General features: G+C 42.2%; 1 protein-coding gene across 1 annotated transcript in view; it reads left to right on the forward strand.

Annotated features, from left to right (window-relative positions):
- SH3RF1 (SH3 domain containing ring finger 1) overlaps window positions 1–27,488 on the forward strand; it is a 157,297-nt gene that overhangs the window by 78,704 nt on the left and 51,105 nt on the right. The window contains exons 3-4 of the mRNA XM_012770629.2: window positions 23,049–23,324; window positions 24,184–24,279. Coding sequence (XP_012626083.1) covers window positions 23,049–23,324; window positions 24,184–24,279 — 372 coding nt within the window. The remainder of the gene's footprint in view (window positions 1–23,048; window positions 23,325–24,183; window positions 24,280–27,488) is intronic.

Consider the following 27,488-nt stretch of genomic DNA (forward strand, 5'->3'; position numbering starts at 1 on the left):
ACAATGGAAGTGGAATAGATCAGCGGTCCCCGGTGTTTTTGGCACCAGAGACTAGTTTTATGGAAGACAAATTTTTCACGAACGTTGGCCTGGGTAGGGGTGTGGTGACCTCAGGAATAGATGATCTTGCAGATTTAATAGTTCATAGGACTGTGTTCTCCAACAGTTGGAAAGAAATACTTGCCATCCCAACGGAAGGAAGGGACTGAGCATTCCCATACAGTGTGTCTAAGAACATTCACAATTCTGCATGTGATTTTCTTGAGTGTCTGGGTTAGGCTACATTCTGATTTAATGTATTTTGCTAAGAAAAGAATACAGTACTCCTCTGGTCCTCAGAGTGAATGTGTGAATAGACAGAAGAAAGGGCCGCTGGCAGGTGGAACCCTGCCTCTGGCCAGCGCTGGGAATGCTAATGGGTGCCCGAGAGTCTCGGCTGAGGTTTTCTGAAAAGTATTTTCTTATTTGTTTATGTTGGAGTTTAAAAAGTTGGAAAGTAAAAGTGTCTGCAAGTGTTGGGTTTAAGTCTTTCTGTTGTTTTTGTTAAAGTTTATGAACTTGAGAAGTATAAGTTTGTTTCACGTACACACTAATCTGATAAATTAATTTTTTTTTTTTTTTACTATTTCACAGGGTATATGAGCTACTTTTACTGAATTTACTTAAGTAGGCAACAACCACGGCTGAATTAACTAAATAAACAAAAAGCAAACGGGTGGGGGAACCCCGAGAACCCAGGTCCTTGATGGGCCAGACGCCCTGTGTGGACCACGTTTGTCTGCATACTAAATGGTCGTCTCTTTTCTTTCCGCACTTCTGCTTTGAAGACCAGTGCAGATGTAGCTGGTGACAGGCAATTCACTAGAGTAGTTAAAATTCCTCCGGTTGTAGCAGTGTGCTAAGCTGTAGTGTTATTATTGTAACTGGCTAATTATGTCATGTCAACAGTCCAGCGAGGTGGAGGATCAGTATTTATACAAGCGGGGCTTGGAACGAACACGAGCCCTCAGACTCTGGTTTGGGCGCGTTTTTCTGGGCAGTTTTTCAGTTTAATTCTTTTTCTTTTCTAGGCTAGTTTATTCTTCATGGGTAATCCCTTTTCAATTGGAGACACGTTGTATTAGAAACTGGAAAGGAAAGAGTCGGTTTAAAGCTTGGGTTGCATTTTGCCGCATGTGCTGCTTTCGCCCTCGCCGTGCAGATGGTCTGGCGGTGGTTGCTCAGCGCCAGAACTGCAGGTTTCCCTTTTATTTCTGCTTGTCCCTCCATGCAAAGATGTGGCCACGGTTTGTGTAGGTTTCTTTAGCATTACATTTAAGGCCTTTGATATATTCTCACTTTCCTCTAAGAAGCTCATTGCAGAATGGAAATCTAAGGGATTTGTGTTCACACCATCATCCACCGTGATTACCAAGGCTTCTGGTATGACTTAGTGGGTGGAATATGTCTTCGGAAAGAAATGCATAATTCTGACAAGATGCTTTTTGAAAAGTCCAACCAGCTGTTTCAAGTAGAACTGCAAAATTTATTCCAAGTAAATTTTGTTTCACTTGGAAGCAAATGTAGTTCTCAAGAATGAGGTAAAGTAAACAGTGACATTTAACTTACTCAAAGCTTGTGCGATGTTGTCTTTGTGTAGGGCTTTCAGGAGAGCCGCCTTTTCTGTTGTCAAACTGTGCGCCATTCTACTGAAGTTATCCTCACGTAACCTGAGGGAGTGGGAAGTTCTTCAGAGAGAAGCGTGATATGTGGCTGTGTCTGTTCCATGTGGTCTTGGACCTCATACTGGCCAAGGGATAAGAATTTTGGATACTGGCTCACATGGTATATTAGTTTTCTCTTGATGTTGTAACAGATTACAACAAATTGAGTGACTTAAAGCAACATATATTTACTAACTTAGGTTTTATAGCTCAGAAGTCTGATACAGGTCTTACCAGGCCAAAATCAAGGTGTAGGCAGGACTGTGTTACTTTCTGGTGTAGTGGTCCCTACCCTTTTTGGCACCAGGGATGGGTTTCATGGAAGATGATTTTTCCATGGACAGGGGTGTTGGAGAATGGTTTGGGGATGATTCCAGCACATTACACTTATTGTGCAGTCTAACTTCTCTGCTAATGATAATCTGCATTTGCAGCCACTGCCCAGCACTAGCATCACCGCTTCAGCTCCACCCCAGATCATCAGGCGTTGGATTCTCATAAGGAGCACAACCTAGATCCCTCCACGCACAATTTACAGAAGGGTCCGTGTTCCTGCAAGAATTTTATGCGCAGCTGATCTGACAGGAGGCGGAGCTTATGCAGTGATGTGAGCGAGGGGAGCGGCTGTACACACAGACGAAGCTTCCCTCACTCGCCAGCCCATTGCTCACCTCCTGCTGTGCAGCCCCGTCCCTAACAGGCCACAGATGGATATGGGGGATCAGGTATCAAGGACCTCAGTTCTGGTGGCTCTGGGGGAAAATCTGTTTCCTTGCCTTTTCCAGCATCTAGAAGAAGTGTTCTTTGGTTTGTGGTCGTCTTCTTTCATCTTCAAAGCCAGCAAAGTTGCATCTCTTTGACCATAGTCACGTCTCCCTCAGACTCTGAGCTCGGCTGGCAAAGTTCTCTAATTTAATGGCCCCTGAGCCCACCCAGGTAATCCAGGATAATCTTAAAATCTTTCCATCTGTAGAGTCCCTATTGCCATGTAAGACAGCAGATTCACAGGGTCCAGGGGCGGGGATGTTGGCATCTTTGGGGGCCATTATTCTGCCTAACGTTCATGGGTGGCAGCTCCTGTGTAATACATTTTCCCCTGAACTTCCAGTGTTCAGCAAGAATTTTTTGATTGTATTAAGCTATTAATGAAGGAATAATTAACTTGGCAATAACTAAAACTCTTCCATACTATAAAATAATTTCCAAGGGTACAGCCCATTTTTTTTAATTTTTGTATTGATTGTGCATCTAATGGATTGTGTAATTAAGAATGGGGAAAGCCTGAGACATTAGGGAATAGCAAGGAAACATAAGTTTATTAAACACACACACACACACACACACACACACACATACATATACACATGCACAATCTAGGCCTGATTCGACTGATTTCCCTACATATTCAGGGTAAAAAGGGCTAAACTGTGTAAATTTTGTTGCCATAAATTTCAGTTTACACCCATCTACCCTCCTGCAGGGCGGTACGTTTGTATTCTCACAGCCTTCAGGGTCCCACAGTGTGTGGAAACCAATGTCTGTGTTCTAGAACCTCTTCCCTGGGTCTGGTCTTGCGTTCTTGGCTTTGCTGCTAACCAGCCGTATGACTTGGGGCATTCAAGTGACTTCCCTGTCCTGGTGTGAGAAGCTGGGCTAAGTAATTCTTAAGGCTCCTTTCAGCCTCAAATTCCTATGAGTCTGTGCCTCAAAATGGGCTGAGTGCATACCTTCTAAATTTTATTTTTAAACTCTCAAGAATCTTGCCTAAGAGAACCAAGGCCTAAGCACCTTTATTTGTCAGCTTTGTGAGTGTGTGTGTTCACATTATGCACACATGTATGTAATGTTTTCTTTCAAATATGCAGGGACTTGTATCTGTTAATTGCATATAGGGTCTTTATCTTTTAATCGCTAAACTCTGTGGAAACTTGTTTACATAAAAGTAAGTCATTTGAAAACACAGGGGTATTTTTAAATGCTTGACTAAATATTTAGTTTATTTTTAAAATAGTAGATGACACCATTAACACACAGTTAAAATGTGCCTACTTTTGAAACTAACATACAAAATAGCTTTTATGAAACTAATCCTTTCAATGATACAGACATATAGAATTGATCGCCAATGTTTCTTCATTTACTATACTTTCATTGCATCTACAAATTTGTGTGCTCCTTAAAATCAGTATGTGTATATTTCAGTACTGATTTTTATAACATCTCTTTATATCTGTTCTTGGAAGTGTTGGCCTTTGCTTAGCTCAACTTTGTATTTCATTAGAGAGTGAAAAATGTCTCCTTTGATACAAGTGGGTGTTTATAAAGTAAAGATCCTCTAGTGCACAAGCTGAGGAAAGCTTTAGGAAATGATCTCTTTATTCTGAAAGAATTTGAAATTGGAGGACACAGAGATAAACAAGACTGTGATTACGAGCATGCTTGCATCCGCCAGGCACCTGTTTGTGCAGGGTTGACGTGGGCTGACATCACATCCCTTATTTCTTTTATAATAACTGAGTTCCCTACACGTGCTGTAGTTAAAGACGGCTTACCACCCTATCAAAGTAACTCACCTCCAGGGCTTTGAAGAGTTGTAAAAATTACCATCCAGTATTCTTTGCTGTGGGTTCGAGGTAGGTGTTTAGATAGAACAGGAAACTGTGGTGTTGAGGAGTGTTGCTGAGAGGAGGAAGGGGCCGCCGAGCCCAGACCCACATCTGCACCTTCTGGGCGGCATCCACTGGAATACTCGCTGCTGACCAGGAGCTCATTGTTGGAGTAATTTTTCCTTACATTGCAAGTGAGCTTGGCCCTTGCAACTTCCTTCTGTTGTTTTAATTTTAGGCCCTGGAGCTATAAAGAATATTAATACGGTTCCATTATGTCTGCCCTTGATGTTTGTAAAGTTGACTTCCTGATTGTGAGTGTGAGCTCTGGACTCACACCCCTACTGACATGTGTGTGACCTTGAGCTTATCACACAGCCTCCCTGTGCCCTGGTGTCTGCGCCTGTTAAATGACAGTAATGATAATTATACCTACCTCATACACACACTGTGTGTCTGAGTATGTGCGTGGCGCATTGAAAAGGCTCTACCAATGCTGAATTTGTTAGAATTTTCAGTTTTTCCCCCCAAGATTTCCGTCTTTTAAGTCCTTCAGGCATTTGTGCTTTCACATAGTTTCTGGACCATTTACCCTTCCATATTTAGAGATCATCTTATCGATATTCCTTTTAAATTAAGATATACAGACTGGGAAAGATGCTGCAGATATCATGGGTCAGTCGGTGCATGGAAGGACCGCCTCTTTCCCTGGTTGTCACCAGCAGTCATTCATGGCAGCCAGTGTCCCCCTTAATTCCCACAGCAGCTGTGTTACTTGCGGCTCATACCGAACTTGTGGACAGCAAAAGCCCTTGAGTCTTTTTCATTCAACATGTTACGGCAGGTCTACTGCGTGTTCTGTACCTGCACAAGTGGTTTTAAACAGTTTAAACAAATTTATGTTCATCCCGGTAAATATTTGCTTTGTCTAAAATCATATTTCTGTTGAACGTATAAGCTATCTCACGCTCCCTTCTAGGTTTGTGTCACCGGCAAATTAAACATGCCCTAATATACCTTCACTGAAATTATTGATGAATATACTGGAGATTCCAAAGGACAGACAGTTGCAGAGCCCCGGGGCACATCACAGAGCCCCTGTCCAGGCTACTCTCCATGCCTGATTTATGCATTTTACCAGTGACATAGGCAGCTTGAGCTGCTATAACAAAATGCCACGGTCTGGGTGGCTCAAACAGCAGACATTTATCTGTCACAGTTGTGGAGGCTGGGACGTCTCAGATCGAAGTGCTGGCAGGTTCAGTTCTCGGTAAGGCTCCTCTTCCTGTCCCGCCACTCTCTCGCTGTGGGCCCCATGGCCTTGCCTGGTGTGTGGGGACAGAGGAAGGGGAAGGAGGCTGTCTGGTGCCTTTTCTTCTAAGGGCACCCATCCCATCATGGGGGCTCCACCCTCATAGTCCTATTCAAACCTAATTACCTGCTGAAAGCGCTGCCTCCAAATACCATCGCACCGGGGGTCGGGGCTGCCATGTCTGAACTGGGGAGGGGTCTGCAAGCACTCGGTCAGGAAGCACTGAGTGCCTGCAGCGCGCCCGGTGTGGATATAGCCCGTGATCTGTGCTGAACAAACAAGCTCTCTGTTTTTAGCGCTTACGGTCTAGTGTTTGGGGAGGCTAGTATAACTTCAGGCAGTGACAAATGCCATGAAGAAAAGGAGCAGGGCAGGAAGTTCAGCGTGAGGAGTTACAGTGGATGCCGCGTATGTGAGGCTGTTTTGGAATTGTCAGGCAAGGCTTTGCCGAGGTGACGTTAGAGCAGAGACCTGAACAACGTGTAGGAGTAAGTCTGTAAAGAATATTCTGTTAATAAGTAGAATGGAAAACAAGAGGAGGATCCTCAGGCAGGAAAGAACCTGGAGTGGTCAAGAAGCAAGAAGGCTGGTGTAGCCTGAGTCGGAGGTTGAGGGTGCGGGAAGAGGCAGGAGAGAGAATCAGGAAGGTCCGCAGGGGCCAGGCGGTAGACCTGGAGCCACGGGAAGGAGTTGGTGTCTTACTGTCAGTGGGAGTGGAGCTATGGGGAGGTTGACAGGCCAGAGTGTGGGGGAGAGACTCAGGGTGGAGAGTGTCCATGCAGGGCGGCATGGACCTGGCTCAGGCCCGCAGCAGTGCGAGTGGTAAGAAGTGGACTGACTGGGGATATCTGTGAAGCTGGAGCCAGCAGGCCTACTGCGGCATTGGAGCTGGGTGTGAAAGAAGGGGGTAGCGGCGTCAGGTGGAGCCCAGTCCTTTGCCCCAAGCAGCCAGGTGCATGGGGAGTCTGTTTACTGACACAGGAAAACTGGTGGAAGGGGAGGCTTTGCTGGGGGCAGGCAGAAATCGAGAGGTCTGTTTTGGACACATCATCTTGTAGTCACCTGCTAGACATCCAGGACGGGGTATGGATAGGCACTCGGGGCTCAGGGGAGAGGTCGTAGCTGAGGTTGGATCTGGGAGATGTCACTGGTGTAGATCAACATTTCTCAGCCCTTTATGTGAGCTGTGTTGAAGAGCTTTTAAAAATCCGTATGCTTCTGACCCAACCCCAGAGGTTTTTATTTAAAAGAAGAAATAACTTAAAAGAAGAAATAACTCCCTAGTTGATCCTCACATGGAGGCAGGGTTGAGAATGGCTTGTATAAATGGCTTTCGAAGAGGGAAATAGAGGAGACCGTCTTGGGAGTGAATTGAGATAGAAAAGAGAAACTGTCAGAAGATGGAGCTCTGGGGCGACTGAGAAAGAAAGGAAATTGGGAAGGAGATTGATCCTTGGTTCCCATTGCTGCTCAAAGTATGGTTCTGCTGGCAGCATCGCATCCCGGAGCTGATAGAAGTGCCCAGCCTCTGGCCCCTCCCAGACCTACTGAATCAGAATGTGCACCTAACAGGAACCCCAAGTGGCTTATATCCTCATATATCCTCATTAAAGTTGGAAAAACCCTGGTTTTTTTAATTGTGTTATCAGAATAGCACTACTTCAGGTATGAATCCAGTCATGATTTTATCCTCTCTCCCTCCTTCTGTCTCCCGCCCTGTCCCTCTTTCTCCCTCTCCCCTCATTGCCTTCTTGTCCTCTCTCTTCCTTTCTCCCTCTCTCACTCCTCTACCTTTGTTTAGATAGATGGATGTAGATACAGATCTCTCTCTCCCCCATCTAGATATATACATAGAGAGATAAAGAGAGAGATATCTCTCTGTGTCTAGATAGATAATCTCTCTCTGTCTCTCTCTGGGTGTGTGTTGGGTGTGTGTATCGACTCAGGGGAAATTAAAGTTGAAGTATAATGCTGTAGCCTTAAAGCCAGATCTTTGTTGTTGGTGATGGGGGGGGAGATCTTTCCAAAATACTTTGCAAGAAAGAGGGAAATGGCTTTATTTTCCTTTAAACATTTTGAAATCTTGTCTCTTATTAATGAAATTTTTGTGACTGAAGTTCTGAGAATTCATACGTTGTCAATTTGGTATGCCCCCTCTTTAAAAGTAGCTTGTAAATGATTAGATAGCTGATAGTTGAGATTGCACTTTGATTTCTTAAGTTTGTTAAAAAGTAGGTATTTTTGAAAGTACATGTCAAGCGGCTTCCTCATATTTCACAAGTTCAGTCAACTAACCCCTCTTGAGTTAAGGTATTTAGGCTTTTATTATTTTCTTGAAAGTTAACACGATTACCCCTCCAGGCTTCATGATGTAGAACATCTCAGGATGACCAGCTTCTGGACATCAGCTCTTCAGGTGAATCCGCACTGATTGAATCACAAGGTTTTGTAGAAGCAGGGACCATGATTGTGGAGACAAATCATGCCTTGTTTTTCCTTTAACTGTTGGACTTGCTGTGTTCATTTGCTACTCTTTTGTATCCGTAAAGAAACTTAGCACAGCAAACTAAAAAGTGTATTTATTATAAGATAGAGTGTGAACAAGGGACATAGTGGGAGTTTTCCTGGTGGTGTACTGATGCTGTGTTGAAGTGCCAGCGTCAGTTATTTAGTGCAACTGAGTATCTTAACGAGGAATAGTTAGGAGCAAGTGGGAGTGGGACTAGTGGGTGAGTATCAAATAGTCAGGGTCTACCTAGCTTTCCTTCTTTTCTTTTAAAAAAGTTAATCTGGCCGGGCGCTGTGGCTCACGCCTGTAATCCTAGCTCTTGGGAGGCCGAGGCGGGCGGATTGCTCAAGGTCAGGAGTTCAAAACCAGCCTGAGCAAGAGCGAGACCCCGTCTCTACTATAAATAGAAAGAAATTAATTGGCCAACTGATATATATATAAAAAATTAGCTGAGCATGGTGGCGCATGCCTGTAGTTCCAGCTACTCGGGAGGCTGAGGCAGCAGGATCGCTTGAGCCCAGGAGATTGAGGTTGCTGTGAGCGAGGCTGACGCCATGGCACTCACTCTAGCCTGGGCAACAAAGCGAGACTCTGTCTCAAAAAAAAAAAAAAAAAAAAGTTAATCTACTATGTGGTTGGTGATGAAAAATATAGGCAGCTTCAATTGCATTTAAAATGCTGTATTTCTCAAATCAGATTATGGGTATAATGGGTTATCTTTTATATTATTACTCATGTTCTTTGTAGGTCAAAATAATTTAATAAGCAAAGATAATCTATTAACATTTATAGCAAGCACATTAGAATTTGACATACTCTATTCCTTTTGTTATGCATTTTAGTTTTAGAGTAATACCTGTTAGGGATAGAAAATACGTAACCACACAAAAGACTCTAAAATAGAAAGCAATAGTATCCCTCTTCTCTCATACCCTAATCCTGCTTTCCAGGGATAAGTGCTTGTACTGTGTTCTGTTCTTAAATTCTGCTGGTTACCATTACAACCTCAAATAATATGTTTCCATTTCTGGCTTTCTTTAGGCTTACACAGTATCAATTTCAGATGCCAAGTGGTCAAGTTTAGATGACTTCTACCTCCCCTCTAGCCTGGCTCCTGATTTTTGTTCAGTGTATTTTTATTTTGATATTGTTAGAGTTTATAACGTTCTATTCTGTAGCTATAATTAATTACTCTGTGCTATGTGTAGAGATTGATTTTTAAAATGGAAGTACCATAAAAACAACATTTGCAGTATTATGATTATATAAACATGATTCACTGCAGTATAGTTGGATCTATGAAGAAGCAAATAACCTATATCACCTGCCTCACTTTTAGGTTCAATGGATTCTTTTTAAATTTCTTTTCCATTTTCTTCATGTCTTCTAGATCATATTCAGCCATTCATGTTTCTTATATTACATATCATCTTCTAGAAGTCTCCTGTGGTTTTTTAGTGAAAGGGTGTGGGAGGGTTGTATAGCCTAGGAGATACTTCCTTGAGTAATTCATTTGAAGTCCAGTATAAGGTATTTGAGAAAATAGTTCGGGGTCATATTGTGGGGATTTTAAGTGCCAAAAAGAAAGATTTGAATTGAGTTTGGTAGAGAAGGAATTAGAAAAGGATTGAACAGACAGCTGATTAGATAAAAGCTATATTGTAAGAAAATGAACCTGACAGACATTATACTGTGTTTCTCAGAAAATAAGACCTACCCATAAAATAAACCCTAGCAGGATTTCTAAGCATTTGCGCCATTTAAGCCCTACCCTGAAAATAAGACTTAGTGACGGGGTGGCTACGCAGCACATCTTCACATCTTGTCGTCGCGGAGCGGTCAAGAAGATGAGCAGCCCTTCTCATCTGCCCCGTGAGAGCTCTATTGCTCCACATGAGAGATCGGGGCCAATGGTTCTAAAGGAAATAGAGCCGCAAGAAATTCAGGATGGAATTTGAGGTTTGGAGAGTTATGATGATGTTCCAGAAGAAGACGACTTAACTATATTTGAATAAGTGTAGATTGTTTTACCGTACTTAAAAAAAATAACACATTCCCTGAAAATAAGCTCTGGGTTGTCTTCTTGAGGAAAAATAAATATAGGACCTCGTTTTATTTTCGGGGAAACATGGTAGGATGGAGGGACGTAAGAGGCAGCAGAAACGCAGTCACCTGACAGTTGACTCTGAAGATATAAAGGTGATGGGCTCTGCCCTGCCCTCGTAGCTCATAGCCTGTGGAATATGAAAAGCTAGCTGCTTTGCCTAAAAAAAGATTTAGTTAAACAATTTTTTTTAACACATTGACTGTCACACTAGGAAAAAGAATTTTCCCCTGGGGCCACAGTGTTTTATTACAAAAATAGAATTAAAACTTCGAAAACAAAATGATTCTTTCTAATTTAATGAAAAATGTGTTATTTTTTATTGTTTTCTGTGCGTGGGTTATAAGCAGCTTGAAAAAAGTTCTTGTGGCTCTCAGGGTGAAGAGATGTGTGAGTTACATATGCTTCATAGGGCCCCGGGCTCAAAACAGCGTGAGTTAAATATAACTCACGTGGCAGCTAATGTTAAAACATACAGATGTAATGAATTGGGAAGATGTTCAAAACTGTAATTTAATCTGTTGCCATGGCCAAAAATATTCTGGTTATCAATTTTCTAATTATCTTAAATTTTCCATTATTATGAATGCAGTTAGCATGATCTGTTATCTTCTTAGGCAATATATATTAAATGCTTAATAAAAGTAGCCTCAGATGCACATGTGGATGGTTGCTTGGTTTTATATTCTTTGCTGTATATTTAATCACCTGGAAATATAAAAAGTAATATATGGTTTTTGCATAATAGTTCATTTTGGTTGAAAACACATGTTATTTATATCATCTTGTTAAATTATTTAAAGGAAAATAAAAGGTTGGATTTGGACTTGTTGGAACTGACTTAGTAAACCTTTTCCCCTTAAGTTGCTCTTATTTCTTATTTTTGGTGATCAGTATACTTGAATTGGAATACTTTGGTGGGGTAGGGAGGAGAGCTTCAATAAAACTACTGATATAAAATAGTAATTTACCTATTGGTAAAATTGTTCATTGCAAATGGATATTTCTTTTACTTTCTAGTAGCATTTCTTGCACAGTCATATGATGGAGAAATTAGAGAGTAAGGCAATTAGGATCTTCTAGTAACACTATATTTAGTACTATGGGATATTTACAAGGTACAAGGTATTTTTAAAGCATCATCTCTAACAAACTTAACGGTGAAAGAGCTTAGCGGAAAGAAGGTACAACTTAGCTACATTCGGTTTTCTGTTACTACCTTTAGAAAACCAAAATTCCAAAGCATAGGCACATGTAGGGTGGCTTTTCTTTTTTAAATGAAAAGACTTATGTTTTAAAGACCTTGATTCTACCCTATGGATTTCAGAGGATTGGCTTTATATCCTAGTAATAAGTTTATTTCAAAGTAAAGTGATGTTCTCCTGAAGTAATTATTCAGCCCTTACTCCGTAAACTGCACATTTAATTGACTAGCAGAACACTTTGAAGAATAATAATGGGGGCCGGGGACAGTGGCTCACGCCTATAATCCTAGCACTCTGGGAGGCCGAGGTGGGAGGATCATTTGAGCTCAGGAGTTCAAGACCAGCCTGAGCAAGAACAGGACCCCGTCTCTACTAAAAATAGAAAGAAATTAATTGGCCAACTGAAAAATATATAGAGAGAAAAAATTAGCCGGACATGGTGGCACATGCCTGTAGTCCCAGCTACTCGGGAGGCTGAGGCAGGAGGGATCGCTTGAGCCCAGGAGTTTGAGGTTGCTGTGAGCTAGGCTGACACCATGGCACTCTAGCCCAAGCAACAGAGTAAGACTGTGTCTCAAAATAATAATAATAATAATAATAATAATAATAGGAATACCTGTATTATGTATGACTTCTCAGGCACAGCAAAACCAAGGAGGTAAAAACCAGCGTGGGTTGCCTGGCCACAGCTGAGCTCATCTCTCCTTTTCCTAATGATGTGGTGGCAGGTTGTGGCAGACCTTGGAGGACTGAAGGCTGGCTTGGTTTGATTTCTGCTGGTTAATTCATGTTCTCTTTTTGTTTTCTTTCCAAATGTCTACTCCTACTCTCTCTCTGTACCTCATCACTTCCCTTATTCTTGGGATTCCACCCCAAAAAGGACAAAAGCATCAAGAATAAATTTTTCTTTTGAAAGGTTCAATTGCCAAAGAAATCACAGTATTACCAGAGATTATAAATCATAGTCTATTCCTTTGCCTTTGGACAAAACCAAACTTGTGAGACTGTCCTATTTTTCAAAGTCTCCAGTGAAAGAGGTATCATAATCCATTGCAATATTTAACAGCCCTCTGTCAGAAAACTCTTTTATCCAACTTAAATAATGCATGCATCAGTTTAAACCTGTATTTGTTCTTCAGTGACTACGAAGTGGACTTACTCTGTGTGTGGGACCTTTTCGTGCTGTTTGAAGACTCACCCCAACATCCAGCCACTAATACAGCTCAGTTTCTTCAGCTTGTCTGTCAGTATTTCCCAATACTTTTATCATCTTTCTCTCTGCTCATTGAATACACCACAGTTCTCCGTTCCTTGTGTCTGTGGTATTCAGAACGCATCCTGGACATCGAGAGAGAGAGAGAGAGAGAGAGAGAGAGAGAGAGGCCGGCTGGTGCTGGTCTCGGGCCAGATTGTTGCAGAGACAGTATCAACACATCACATCACACTTTTGGAAAAGTAGCCCTCTTTATGTACGTCAATCTCTATACCTCTGGACTTTAGATTTCTTGTTTTTCCAGTTCTGTCATTCTCTTGGTAGCTTGTTACTCGTTGTGATGCTTTCGTACCTCCATTTCTGTGTGTGCATACGTAGTCACCTGTCTGGCATCGGTAGTCATTTCTAATCTTTTTTCTTAAGAGCTGCTACTGGTTTATTTTTTAAATATTTTTATATTGAGGTAAAATTTACATATGTGAATCGTACCTATTCTTGAATGCTGTAAATGTATTCATATAGTATTTGTTCTGATTCTTTTTACCCACACGTGTCAATAATTCATTTTTTTTAAATAGCTGGGTAGGATTCTACTGTTGATCTCTTCTCCTGTTGATGGACATTTGGGCTGTTTTCAGTGTTTGGTATTATAAATAGTGCTGTCGGGAGTATTTGTGTACAAGTCTGTATGTGGATGTACATGTTCATTTCTCGGGTTAATTCCTAGGAGTGGAATTGTTGGATCGAGGAGTAGCTGTACATATAACTTTATGAGAATTTGTCAAACAGTATTAGACTCCCACTGGCAATGTTTGTGAGTTGTAGTTGCCCCACATTTTTGACAACATTTTCTGTTGTCCATCTTTAAATTTTAGTCATTCTAATGGATGTGACATACTATCTCATCATGGTTTTATTTTGCATTTGTTGATGACTGATGATGGTGGGTACTTTTTTGTAGGTATATATGTGTGTGTGTGTATATATATATATCTTCCTTTTTGAAATGTGTATTCAAATCGCTTGTTTTTAAAGTGAATTGTTTGTTGATTAGTAGGAATTCTTTTATTTCTGGATTTGAGTCCTTTGTCAGATATCTATATCTATATTATATCTATCTATCTATCTATCTATCTATCTATCTATCTATCTATCTATATGCAATATTTTCTCCAGTCTTTGGTTTACATTTTAGTTTTTTCATTTGTCTTTTTGATTACCATAATTTTTCAATTTTGATGAAGTCCACTATATCAGTTTTTATGGGTTAGTTAGCCTTTTTTTTTTTTTTTGCTTATGCCATCACTAAGATATTTTCCTTTTTTTCTCCTAGAAGACGTATAATTTTAGCTTTTACATGCTAAATTAGTTTTTTGTGTGGTGTGAGGTAGGAGTCAAGATTCCTTTCCCCCCCCCATGGGCTTCTAATTGTTCCAGAATTACCTTTTGAAAAGACTTTATTTTCTCCAGTTGAATTGCCTTGGCACTTTTGTCTAATTGTTCATATATGTGTGGGTCTATTCTGATGTTGCTTTGGTTTTGAAACTAGGACCTGTCTTCTTTAATTTTATAAGAGTACTCTCTCTCCAGGGTATTAAACACTGGATAAAAAAACTAAAACTAGGCAATTGAATTTGATTGAGGCCTCACCTGACCTCTTTATTTAAAACCAACACCTGTTCCCACACAGACCCCTCCCTCTGTGTTTCTGAACCTGCCTCCCTTCCTGGGTTTCTGCACAGATTAGATAAGATGCAGGCAGAGTTCCTGGAACCTGGTCATTCCTCCTGACCTAGCCCCGTGCCCCCAGGGTCGGGGAAGGAGGCCCAGAGTGGGGCAGAGGCTGGAGAAGGGCAGATTCTTTGACAGGAATCTGTTTTCCAAATAGGTAGAAACTTGATCCTGCCGGGAGTCCTCAAGTTACTACAGGGAATTTTCTCAGTAAATTTTCCTGTTCTCTACAAAATAATCATAATTATCAAACGTGATGAAACAGAAAACATATATATTCAGGGGCATCAAGTGACATGAATTTCCTGCATTTTGTTTTAGTGGCTGCATTCTCAATAACTGTCTTCCCTTGAAGAAATTCATAAGGTTTGTTTTCTTCCATGATTTATCTGTCAGTTGGGCGCTCCCCTTTTAAGGCCATCCAAGAAAAACACTGTATGTCACCTACATGACTAGTTCCTCATAACTACCAAATGAGTTTGTAAGGAAAGTGTTTGTTTGCTGTGGTTTGCTGCATAATTAGTTTCACATTTTTCAAATGCCAGCTGTTTGCTTAGTACCGGACACTCAACTGCCCCTTCCCAGAACGGGCCATGTTTTAGTTCCATGTAGAGCACACTGACCGGACACCGATTAGCAGAATTTGCTCACGTGGCCCCAGCTGTGCCCTGGGCTTGCCACAGCCTCCAGAAGGAGCCTGAAATTCCTCCGTGGGTGCTCCTGCACCTCCATGGCTCAGAATCCTGTGCCACCACCTACGGTGTTCTTAGGAGGGCACTTTCAAAAAGATAGATGACAGTGTATCATTAACCACTGACAACAGTCGACAGCCACAGATGAAGGCGCACAGCGACTGTAGCCGACAGCCATGATATGAAGGCGCACAGCTGAGCATTGACTTTAGCCGATAGCCGTGATATGACTTTTCTAATTTTTCATTTATCAAAATAAAATTGTGAACATTTAAAAATAACATAATGAAAACATATATGCATATGTTACCTATTCTGATTTACATGACAAGGAAAGCTGCCTGGAAAGTAAACAAGCTTTCAGTGCTTTCAAGCTTTCCTCATCACACAAGAGCAAGACGGACGCGTTGTCAATGCGCAGCACAGACCACTGTGCGGACTGTGCGTGCGGCTGTGGGTGAGGTGTCGCGGCCGGTGAGCGCGGTCCCGAACTGGTTAATGAAGAGTATCCAAGACACCTAAATACGTATTTGCACATAATGTGCTGTATATTCAAAGCTGGCAAGCCTGACTGTCCATAGAGTTGTTTTTTTAGTTGCTTCTCCTTTCGATGAGGTCTTTTTCCACTTACCCCTCCACACCTTAACACTCAGCCCACTAGAGATAACATTTGCTTTTTTCCCCCCATTTATTCATCCAGCAAGAATGTATTCACAGACACTGAGGTGGGTGTTCATGATACAAAGATGAATGAAACATAGTCCCAGATCTCTAGGCAGTTATAATCTATCGGGGGAAACAAGTTGTAAACAAAGTGAGATAAAAGCCATGGTGACAATGTGTGTAAGACACTCTGGGCATGCACGAGGGTGGCACCTTCTCCAGCCTTTGGTAGGGGAAGGCTGGGAGAGTCTCCCCCACGGAGGCAGTGCCTGAGCTGGGTTCTGGGGGACAGGTGGCGACCACGTCTGGGAAGCAGGGACCACACAAGGACCAGACCTTTGATCTTGACCTGATTTACACCTGATTCTGAACAACAGAAACAGCTATCCTAGACAGACATGAAAATGCAGGTGAAAAAAATGCAGCATGGTTCTCAACTGCAGAGGTACGATGCTTTTTATACAAGTGCTGGAGACTTTCACAGACTGTCCTTGATGAATTTTGGTGGAGTAGGAATGGCATGTATGAGGTTAGAGGTGATGACAGCAGACTGATTTGCTTGCTGAGGGTGGAAAATATGAGGTGGAACGGTCAACCCGAATGGAGGGCCATAAAACTCATGATTTAGAACATTAATTTGATTTAAGAAGTAATTGGAAACTGTCTCCAGATTGTAAAGTCATAGATGATGTGGACACAACCATGTTTCAGGAATTACTCTTGCTGCTCTGGTTATGTTTTGCTGGTTCTCTTCCTATCTGTCTAGGTCTTCGTTTTTTCTGTCTCCTAAATGTAGGTATTTCTTAAACAATGCCCCTTAGTCCTCTTCCTCCCCCACGACATTGCCTTTCAAACCACCCTCCTGGGTGCCCCCTCAGGCTGTCTGGGACCGGTAGGCGAGAGAAATCGGGGTGGCGGAGCCTGACCCCACACCCCGCAGACATCCATTTGTTTTCTATATAGGAGTTCCTAGAAAAAAAATTAGCCAGGAATCTTAAGAGCAGTTTTCCATTTTGAAGTTTGGAAAACTGTTCCTCATTTTCTCTGTGGGTGTTTGAATGTACTCTTTCCGCCTCACCTTTGCTATATAAGTGATTACAGCCCAGGGGGTTTGGTGAGAAAGCTACTGCTTTGTCTCCTCTCCCTCTACTCCTTCCCAAAACCAGTCCTACCACCACGGCAGCAAGGCTAGAGACGGTAATCGGTAATCGGCCGATTGCTGTTTGGTCAAGAGTTGAGTTAGGAAATCCATGTTTGTGGGGGTGGGCCGCAGGTCCGTGTGTTTGCGGGGGTGGGCCGCAGGTCCGCGCGTTTTGGGGGGGTGGACCGCAGGTCCGCGCGTTTTGGGGGGGTGGGCCGCAGGTCCGCGCGTTTTAGGGGGGTGGGCCGCAGGTCCGCGCGTTTTGGGGGGGTGGGCCGCAGGTCCGCGCGTTTTAGGGGGGTGGGCCGCAGGTCCGCGTGTTTTGGGGGGGGTGGGCCGCAGGTCCGCGCGTTTTAGGGGGGTGGGCCGCAGGTCCGCTCGTTTTGGGGGGGTGGGCCGCAGGTCCGTGAGTTTTGGGGGGTGGACCGTAGGTCCGCGCGTTTGGGGGGGTGGACCGCAGGTCCGTGAGTTTTGGGGGGGTGGACCGCAGGTCCGTGCATTTGGGGGGGTGGACCGCAGGTCCGTGAGTTTTGGGGAGTGGACCGCAGGTCCGTGCGTTTGGGGGAGTGGCTGCAGGAGCTGGGAGGGGAGAGGGTGCAGTGTGAGCAGGGGCTGCGTGTGCACAGGGGCATGGACAGAGCACACGGAGAGTGTGCTGACCGGAGCTAGTGGGGAATCCCTGCACCAGATCTGGAGTTGAGAAGGAAGGCTGGCAGGCTCTACAGAGTCCACTTCTGGAGAAAGCTGAAGAGAATGAGTATGCAAGAAAACGGGACAGTGGGATAGTAGAATAAAGGCAAAAGAGAATAAGTGTGAATGAAGAAACATGATGTTTCTTAATTTCTGTCTACTGACAACTGCCATCTTCAAAGTGCTTGGTAGATTTGATTAAAGTTAGGATGATTAGAAATTTTATGTGACAAATTCAGGGTGAGTGGGAGATGAAGTTTAAGGAAATGGTCATCAGATGGAAATTCCCCAGCACAGTGTTCCCCACAAATCCCTGTTAAAGGAAAGAGTAAATAAAAGAGGGACTATTGTGGGCTTATGGGATTCTCAGTCCCTTCTGAAATTGCTTTGTAAAAATAACTTGCTATATTCATCTTGGGTGTTTGTTATGTTGAAGTGGAAACATTTCAAGTGATGGACAAATCATATTTGAGTGATTATCTGACCCAGACATCTTGAGAACAGTACTTAAGACTTAACTGTTAAAGAATCAGCATTTTCATGAAATTCTGTTAGGGTATCTTGATAGATATTTTACTTTGTAGGGGAATGCCAATGTGTATTTTGTTGTACAAAGGATATTAAAAAAAATTCTCTCCTCAACCCATTTTGCTACTGTTACTCTGTGTGGAACTTTCTATTACTGTGATTTCTTTGTGCCTCAGTCCAGAATTTCTGGAAAGTTTCTGAAAGTCAAGTTGGAATCAGCCAGAGTTTGTGCCAATTTAGATATAACTGAATTATTAAATTATACACATTTTATGGCTGTTCCCACTGTCAGAGTATCTTCTATATAGATTTTCTTTTTAGTAGGTCATTGAATCTTTTTTACTTTATGGAGCAGTAAGAAATGCATGAAGGAATTTGAATTGAGAGAGGCTGTCTTGCATGTATATCTGGGCATTGGCATTTAGAGTCTATAAAATAAATTGGCAGTGAATGTTTTATTTACCTGTTAGAATCTCAGCTAGATCATCAAGTAGCATTTTGCCCAATATATTGGAATACACTTGACAGTACAGAAATGGAGGTATAAAGCATTTAATAAAAAATATTTGTATGCAGATCACAGGAGGATTTTAATGTCTTACAAGACAACCTGGATATGTGATTTAGAAACAAAAGTTATTTGAAATGTAAAACTGATCTGCTGTCGTACTAATTTTTACACAAGCAAAATAGTCGCTGTTTCTTGGAGTGCATTTTAGATGCAAAATTGTCATAAGACTTGGCCTGTCCAAACTGCCGAGTTTTTTGACGAAGCTGGCAGCATGAGTGACAACCACAAACCCAAGGTTAGACTGTAGAGTTGGCTTCTCTCTGGCTTTCTCTGCTTTTAAGCCTCCCTTTCATGTGTAGCCAAGTGAAAGTCTCCAAGTGAAATGTAAGCCCTGCAGATCCTCGGGGCCTTGGCCTGGTGAGAGGAGGGTGCAGAAGAAAGGAGCAGTTTGGAAAGCCTGCCCAGGGCGTGTGGAGGGCAGAGGGCCCGCCGATGACACGGCCCTGGGGCCTTTCTGAAGAGATGGATGAGAAGGCAGTGCTTCCGTGGGCCCTGGGCGGGCTTTACCGCTAGAGTAGGCCTGGGCTCCAAACCATCGTTTTGGCTTATCCTTCAGATGTTGCAAAAGGAAAATGTGTTCTTTTAGTGCCCTTCTAAGTCGTTTTACTGTTCATCCGTAATCATCTGCAGTCTGTGTGGGAATAAGTCTTTTCAAAGGTTGCTGAACTTTGCAGCAACTTTGATTTGGAATCAGAGTAGAATTCATTTTATTTAATGTGGGAAAGCTTCTTTTGGGAAACTTGACACAAACTGGCTTTCTAGCCTCTTAGAATTTAATTGGAAAAGAACATAGAAAAACACAATCAGATGCACAAATGTCTGCTCATGGGTTAGGTTGTCATAAGCTTTACGGTTGTTTCTCTGTGGCTGTTGATCATGGAAATAACCTTAGCAGTCAAGATTTAGCAAGTCTGTGTGAATTAATGGGTTTGCAGTTGCATCACGGGAGTGTCGCCCTGAGCCAACCATAATGTATATTGCTGTTATCATAATAAGCATTCTCCTTGCCACTCGTTCTATCAGAATACTTGATGATTTTGGGAACATGCAGATTTGCTTTGTGGAAAAGTTAATAAGTCCATTAGGCCACTGGTGTGTGGAAGTGATCTGTAAAGAAATAAATTCCTTCAGTTCCCACGTCAGCGTATCACAAAAGCACCATATTGTGAACCGTTTGGAATTTTACAGATCTCTTCAAGGAGCAGTTCAGAATGGTTTCTAAGAGTGCTGAATCTGTGTCTTGGTGCATGGATTTGGCTGGCATAGAGTTGGGCAGAGTAGGCCAAACAGAGCTAATTGAGGTGGGGGAAAAACAGGCCATAATGGTGAATAGAGTTATTTGTCACCGGGTTTGTAATAGGATTTTCAATTAATTCATGCAGGCTTCCAATGCCTTACATTAGCCCTGTCAAGATGAACTACAGCCACATCTAAAATGCCATCCCCTATTAAACGGTGCGTGTCAGTGAATTTGTAATTTCTTCTGTTCAACCAGAAGATGAATGGATTCTACTCAGAAAACAAATGTGTGCTTCAGAAATGCACATTTCAAAATCCTGAACACTTCCTAGGAGGGAACATTCTTTGCATTGTTATACAGTGAATATGTATTAAAAATGTAATTGCTATGTGAATTCACCCACAAGGAAAAGCATCCAGCTGCACGGAGACAAATGCTTTGTCAGGTGCCTCATTTCACTGGTGAGCCGGCTTTTGTACCGGGCAGTGAGGATGATGATGATGGTGGCTCACACAGGCAGCACTTACTGCCTGCCAGGCCATTCGAGGTGTAGTTTACATACATGAATTCCCTAAACTCTCCCAGCCACCCGAATGAAGAAAGAGGTACAGGGAGATTAACCTGCCCAAGATCGCACAGCGGTCGCTGGCAGGCTGGCTGTGGAGTCTGTGCTTCCAACCAGCTCCCTATGCTACCTGGTACAGTCTCATCGGCTATGTTACGGAGTTGAGTTTGGTGCAGTGCTTGCCAGTACTTTGTCATAGTGATGTTTGCTGCTGTTTTATTTGCTGTTACCATTATTTCCTCAAACCGATCTTGGGAAATATTGTTAAGCTGTGATAAGCAGGCTTCAAGAAATACACAGTTTAGTAGAGAATGGTAGTGGGGCGTGTGTGAGGGCAGAGAAAGATTAGAATCCTTCCTTCCACGTGGTTGGACACTGGATGTGCTATGAGCAGAGTCCACAGGACTGCAAAGGACCAGAGTTCCTGGTGGGAATTTCCCTTCTGGGCACAAAGGGCGCAGCAGAATTGCTCGAGAGATTAGGTCACGACAGAAATAACAGGAATCATGCCATTAGAGGCCAGATCTTAAGACAGGGTCCAAAAGTTGGAGAGCGCGTGAGGTTGTCAGTCCTTCTGGAAGGCTCAACTCCCGTCTTCCCAGGCCATTGGCCTCTCAGAGCAGCTCTAATTAACCAGCTGTATCACGTGGACCAAGCCAAAGCACGATGACTACCGGGAGCATTTTGAGAGCAAGAATTACTATTCTTAAGCAAAAATATTTACCAAAAAAGTTTGGTTTATAGGTAGGCCAGACTCTAAATCTCCAACTGGAGTCCAAACTAATTATTGTTGAGTACTGTATTATGAAGTTCTGTTGCCATCAAGGGTATAAAACTATGATCCACTTTTTTTTTGGCAGGGGGAGTGATATGAGTCATGCTAACTGTTGCTCTATTGGAAAGATTAAACTTGTGAAAAATAAAAATTCAACTAGTTTAGGCCTATGCCCAGCACACAGCTGCCTGCCTGCCCCCTTCACATCCGTTTTCCACACATGCTGGTCTTGCCACGCCCATTTGTGCTTCAGACCCATGAGTGTATTGGCCTTTCCTGAAGGACACAGCAACTTAAACTCTTTGGCATGTCATTTCAAGACCCTCCATAAACTGGCCTCTGTCTCTCTCTTATTCTTTGTGTTCCCTCATTCCCGTGCAGGACCGCCACAGTCTTTACATTCTCAGTCCCTCTGCACAACACGCAACCTCTCACCCTGGCGCTGTCCCCTCTGCATGGAATGCCCTCAATTTTTATTCTTCCTCTCCAGATTTGCCTGGCTAACTCCTGTGCATCCTTTAAGACTTAGCTCATGTCACCTCCTCCAAGGAAGTCTTTTGTTTCCCCACTCACCAAACCCCAGAGACCTATGTTCTTTGCTCCCTGTAAACAGTGCACGTATCTCTATCATTGCGTTTAGTACACTGTATTATAATTACTTCTAAGGTCTTATGCCTTAAGGAACATGTGTGCCTTATTCCTCCTTTAAATCCTCAGCACTAGCATAAGGCCTGGTAAGAAGTAAAAGCTCAATGAATGTTTTCTGGATAATGAATAAGTGAATAAGGACACAAAAAGCAGGTATTCTGTAATCTCCTTCAGTGGATTATTGAAGGCATGTTTGAGTTGCCATTTGTTCTCTGAATCAGTGAAAGCAGCGTTGCCCAGAGAGTCCAGAGATATTAAAGTGACGACTATTGCCCAAGAATGGACACCCCTAATATAATCGGGAAGTATCATATTTAACCCGCTGGATGATTAAATTGCCTTAGAGGTGTACCCAAAATTTTAAACTTGTCATTTAAAACAACAGTGCCATGTAGTGACATTAAATACCTCATCTCTTAGCTTACCAGCCTAAGAGTGCTCTCTAATCAGGAAAGTGCAAAGTTAAATGACCTTAGACGGTAAAAGACCGTTTGTCTGTACACTTACAGATTATGAACTCTGAGAGGGCAGGGACCATGACGTCTCGCTCGCTGCCGTATTCCAGCCTCTTGCACAGAGCAGACCCTCATTAAATATTGTTGAGTTCATGAGAGAATATGATCTACTGCCCACATTAAAAACAGTATCAGGAAAAGGTTTGTCTAAAGGTCAAACTCCGATTTTTATCAGTCAAACTTAAGTGCAGGTAGTAAATCAATGAAATGTGCTTCTGTTTACATTTTTCTCTTTAGCGTTTATTAATTTATCCTCATGAACAAAGTAGTTGATGTGTAGGATATTAAGTTTGTTTTCTGTGAGTTCTTGGGTTTCATACCAGGGAGGCAGACTCAGCAGTCATACTTTCATGTACACTACTAACAGCCTCGAACAAGCAAGGCCAAAAGCCCGCACCAGGTCACACTTAGGAATAGAGGCTACATCCTGGCTGGTGCATGGATATCCTACTGTTTTTATCTCACTGTGGCCATTTGTTTTATATTTGGTAATTGATAGTGCACATATGTAGTTTTTATGTGAGATTTTCTTTAAGGGGCAAAGTGTAGATTTCACTTAAACACAAGGATAATACAGTTATATTTTCAGAGACATTTTCGGACCATTCCTTCATTAAAATTCATCTCTTTCTTTAAGGGTATACCTCAGTTACCATGTGCCAAAGCATTATACAACTACGAAGGAAAAGAGCCTGGAGACCTTAAATTCAGCAAAGGGGACATCATCATTTTGCGACGACAAGTGGATGAAAATTGGTACCACGGGGAAGTCAACGGGATCCATGGCTTTTTCCCCACCAACTTTGTGCAGATTATTAAACCATTACCTCAGCCCCCACCTCAGTGCAAAGCACTTTATGATTTTGAAGTGAAAGACAAGGAAGCAGACAAGGATTGCCTTCCCTTTGCAAAGGTGAGGTTGGAATGCGATTGCCTCAGTTTACCAGCTCTTCCTCTGTACCTGGGCACATGGGAATACAGCTTGTGTTTTGCTTTTGCAAAAAGATACAATGGTTTTGTGTGAACTGTCTCACTGTGCTACTAAAAATACCTAGAAGCAGTCCTTACGTCACAAGAAATGCAATTTTGTGCACAGACTTCTTATATGAGAGAGAGTTTTGGTCGATGCTGTATGTGGTATCATTTTCATATTTAGAACCTACATTTATTTCTAAGCTACTTTTAAGGGCGTGTGTGCCATTCAGGGATTTTAAAGAACTGAATTATGGATAACAAAATGAAACATCATTACTTCCTTATTTTATAAATGTAAATTCCTTTGATTTAAAGCACACAGGAGTATATCTACTGAATTGATAAAGTGGTTTGGAATTTTAAGAAGAATATTGTGTTTTTTGTAAAGAACAGCAGTAGGATATGCATTTTAATGGGCATTTGGTGTATTATCAGAGAGAAAGTAAGAAGCATCTGAGAATCGATCTAAAACAGAAATGCAAGAGGCGGGGCTGGGTGGCGTTTGAGATTGCAGTTTGTAGATCTGGGCATCATGGAGATCTATATAGATTATGTGTGTACACTACCAAAATAAGCAGCCAGACACGTGGAAGGAGTTCATAGCGTTGCCGCTGTCTGAACGGACACCAGGTTGACTGTTACCATTTAGTTCATGAAAACTTAGAATTCATGTACTAAAGATATGTCATCAAATTTTTATTCATATACTCCTAAAACTTGAGTCTCTTTATTAAAAAGAAAAATTAAATGACAAGCGTGGTGGGATCAGGTGGACTAATGATGTGCTGTTTCTCCAGGATGATGTTCTGACTGTGATCCGCAGGGTGGATGAAAACTGGGCCGAAGGAATGCTGGCAGACAAAATAGGAATATTTCCAATTTCATACGTTGAGGTGAGTAAGTCTGTAGAAACTTGAATCATGTTGGTCTTCAGCTTAGTAAATAAATCTTAATTATGCAATCTGAGTATTAAGAAGTCCTTTACAACACAAAGTACCAGGAGTGCCCTGTTCCGGATCATTGGAGGGATTAGAAAGAACTCCTCCATCTTATCCTACAATTATTGAAGATTATGAAATGTTTGAAACGCTTTACTTCCTCTCCCTGCTAAAAGCATTCCTGTGTCTTGTTAAGTGTTACTGTGTGCCTACTGCCAGTCACCCACCCTGCGCCCAGGCGTTCTGTTCTGTTTGCCAGCTTTGGGAGCAGAAAGTCAATAAAGTTCCAAAGTAGGATGGGAGATTAGTATATTTGTTTATTTGTTTACTTATTTCTTTTGCTGTCTACCCCCCATCAGAGCCAGAATAGTGATTCGCAGAATAGCCATCACTAAACATTTAATAAATGAGTGAGCGAATCCCCTTCCATCCCATCCCAGCAACTACTTAGCCCCTCCTCTCTTTATAATCAGCTTTATTCAGAAAGCTCCTGGCCAATCCTGACACAGGGGAGTCTTTTTAGAGAATATGTATAAAGTAACATCGTTACATTATTTTTAAAAATAACACTAATTAAAAATGAACTAAAGAGTTACAATTTACAGTAGACCTTTGTTACATCGTGTATCATAAACTAAATGTCCTTTAAGAGTTTCTTACTGAAAACAAAATTGAACCATTTTCAAAGAAGGAAGCACAGCCCAAACAATGATACAAGGTTACCTGAGGTCACAGGCAGCTTCTGGGAAGAGGTGAGGTTGTAGTGCATGTCTGTCTGTGTGCTGGATAAATAGGGGCTACCAAGACGAATGGAAAAGGTGCATTTCATAGCAGGAGGAACATCCAGACAAGGGAGACCAGCATGTGCAAAAGCCAGAAGTAAGAGAGAGTGCAGATTGTTTGGGGAATTAAAAGTAATTCTGTTGTTTAAACTATCAAAGCATGTATCTTAAGCATGCAAAAATGAAAAACTACCATCATTATTTTGCCATCTTTTTATCTGAGGCATTTGTTTTGGCATGATTCTGAAAACTGAAATGACAAATTGTGTCATTGTAGCCAGCACTCAATTTCCTCTGTACACGGTGAGATTGCCAAAGTTTTCATAAAAAATCAGTTTTGACTACCGTATATCCATGGGAAAGTAATTCAAACCATGTATGAGTCTTGAATTTTATCCACATCCTTCAGATGTTCCTGTTTATTGAAATAATTTTTTCCTCCTTTGAAAATAAACAACAGAAAAAAAAATCCTTAACTCTCCAGCAATCCTTCCTGTACATCATGTATGTATTCCAATTGTGGGTCACGGAAAACTACAAGAATTTCCAAGTATTTGAATGGTTACTTGGAAGAGCATGGGTAAGCACGAGATTAGTAATGAAAGCCTGTCATTACTTGTTAGGTGTTATCAGTACTGCATGCTGGTACTTGGCCTGGATGCGTGCACAGGGTTGCCGTGTTTCTGTTATTGGGCTGGTGTAGCATTGCACAGAGAGGCGTAGAAGACCCACCCATGCCAAGGCCAGAGTCACTTGAGTCATTAAGATTATTTACTCTGACTTAAGTTGAAAAGATTAACTTCTGCCCAAGTGGAAACTCTTTTTATTCTTCTGCCTCTTTTCTTTCAAGCGTTAAATGAGCATTTTCCTGATTTACACCAGAATTACCTATATAATGTCTAGGAAAGATTGCCTGAGAGTTAAGAATATTTTTTCTGTTGTTACCACTTGAGATAAGATAAACAAACTCTCTCTGGGAGCCTGTGAACACTTCTTTGACATCAGGCCAGCAGAGGGAAGTTCCTGGGAGGGAGCAGAGTATCTGGGCATTCCTGACACCTAGGTTAGCCCTTGAGGATAAAGCAGAGGCAGATTTCAATCGTGACCTATCAAAAATTCAACTATTTCAATAATGTAAACTGTCTTACAGGGCAGTCTCAGATGTGGTAAACCAAACTGTGGGAATCAAAAACTGAGGCTTTTTCCTGCATAATGGTCTTTCTCTTGTTCTGTAAATTGATTCATATTTGGCCCGTGTTAGGGCCCAGACAGTCTCCAATATAAAGACAGCCTGTGTCACAAAAATTCATTTGTAAATAACTTTCTTATATCTTGTCAAAAACATTGAAATCTCCATCAGTGTTAAGTGCTTTTGCATTTTTTTTCCCACTGTGCTGCCAGAAACTGTTATCTGCCAGAAGTTCTGAGAAGACTGAATGAGATGGTATGTCTCAAAGGGTCTGGCACCACCATGTCTTATGCATAGTGGTGTGGAACTCAGGTGAGGCCGTAACCCAGAGAAGGCCAGAGTGTAGTAGAGTATAGTCGTGATCAAATAAAAGAGCTCCACCACCGTGTATAGTGAGGAAAACTGGAGCTCCTCCTTCACGCCTGCTGGTTGCTTTGGCAATGGAAATGCCCAGGGAATGTGATTGCGGCAGGAACTCTAAACAGGATGGGCCTGGGGGTAGGATTGTGGACCTGGATTGGAATCTCTGGGTCAGAGGTTCAAACACGGAGCTGTGAAGTTAGGCGCGTAAGGTAAATTGAAAGGAGCTAAGCACTGGAAGTGGGTCCAGAGAGGACTGGGGTGGTGAGAAGTGCTGCTGGGATGGTTTGCCCATCCCCCTGTCTTCAGTTACCTGTCCTCCCTGGACGTCGGACAACTATGGCCTACAGTCTCTGCACGCATTGGAGTAAGGCGATAAAGCAGTGATGGTGATATGTTGACTTGCAAACACATCTCTTATCAAAACAAAACACTTTGCTTATCAAAGTAAAACACAGAATTCTTTAAGGCCTGCGTGGATGAGAATCTGGTAAGGGAAGTGAATAGGAGAGAGAACGGCTATATAAACAGCCCTCAATTCTGTCCCTTGGAGTCCTGGTCTAGCTCATAAGATACGGGCTATCTTGCTGTCATCACATGCACCCTTCTCTGGAGGCACTCTCGTCAGACCCTTCTCTGGTCAAGCCTCAGAGGAGACAGGCTCTTCCTTCACTCAAATAAACTGGAAAGTAGTAAAGGTTAAGAGTTTTGTGGGGAAACCCGAGGGAATTCTTGAAGACACCATGTCAGGATATGTATAAAAGGGTGTTTTTGTGAAGGACTGAATGCAGTTAAAAAAAGAAATTAGTAGCCTGCTTCTTTCTTTGTTCAAG

Source organism: Microcebus murinus, chromosome 15 (assembly GCF_040939455.1).
Source record: "Microcebus murinus isolate Inina chromosome 15, M.murinus_Inina_mat1.0, whole genome shotgun sequence".
Lineage (NCBI taxonomy): Eukaryota > Metazoa > Chordata > Mammalia > Primates > Cheirogaleidae > Microcebus > Microcebus murinus.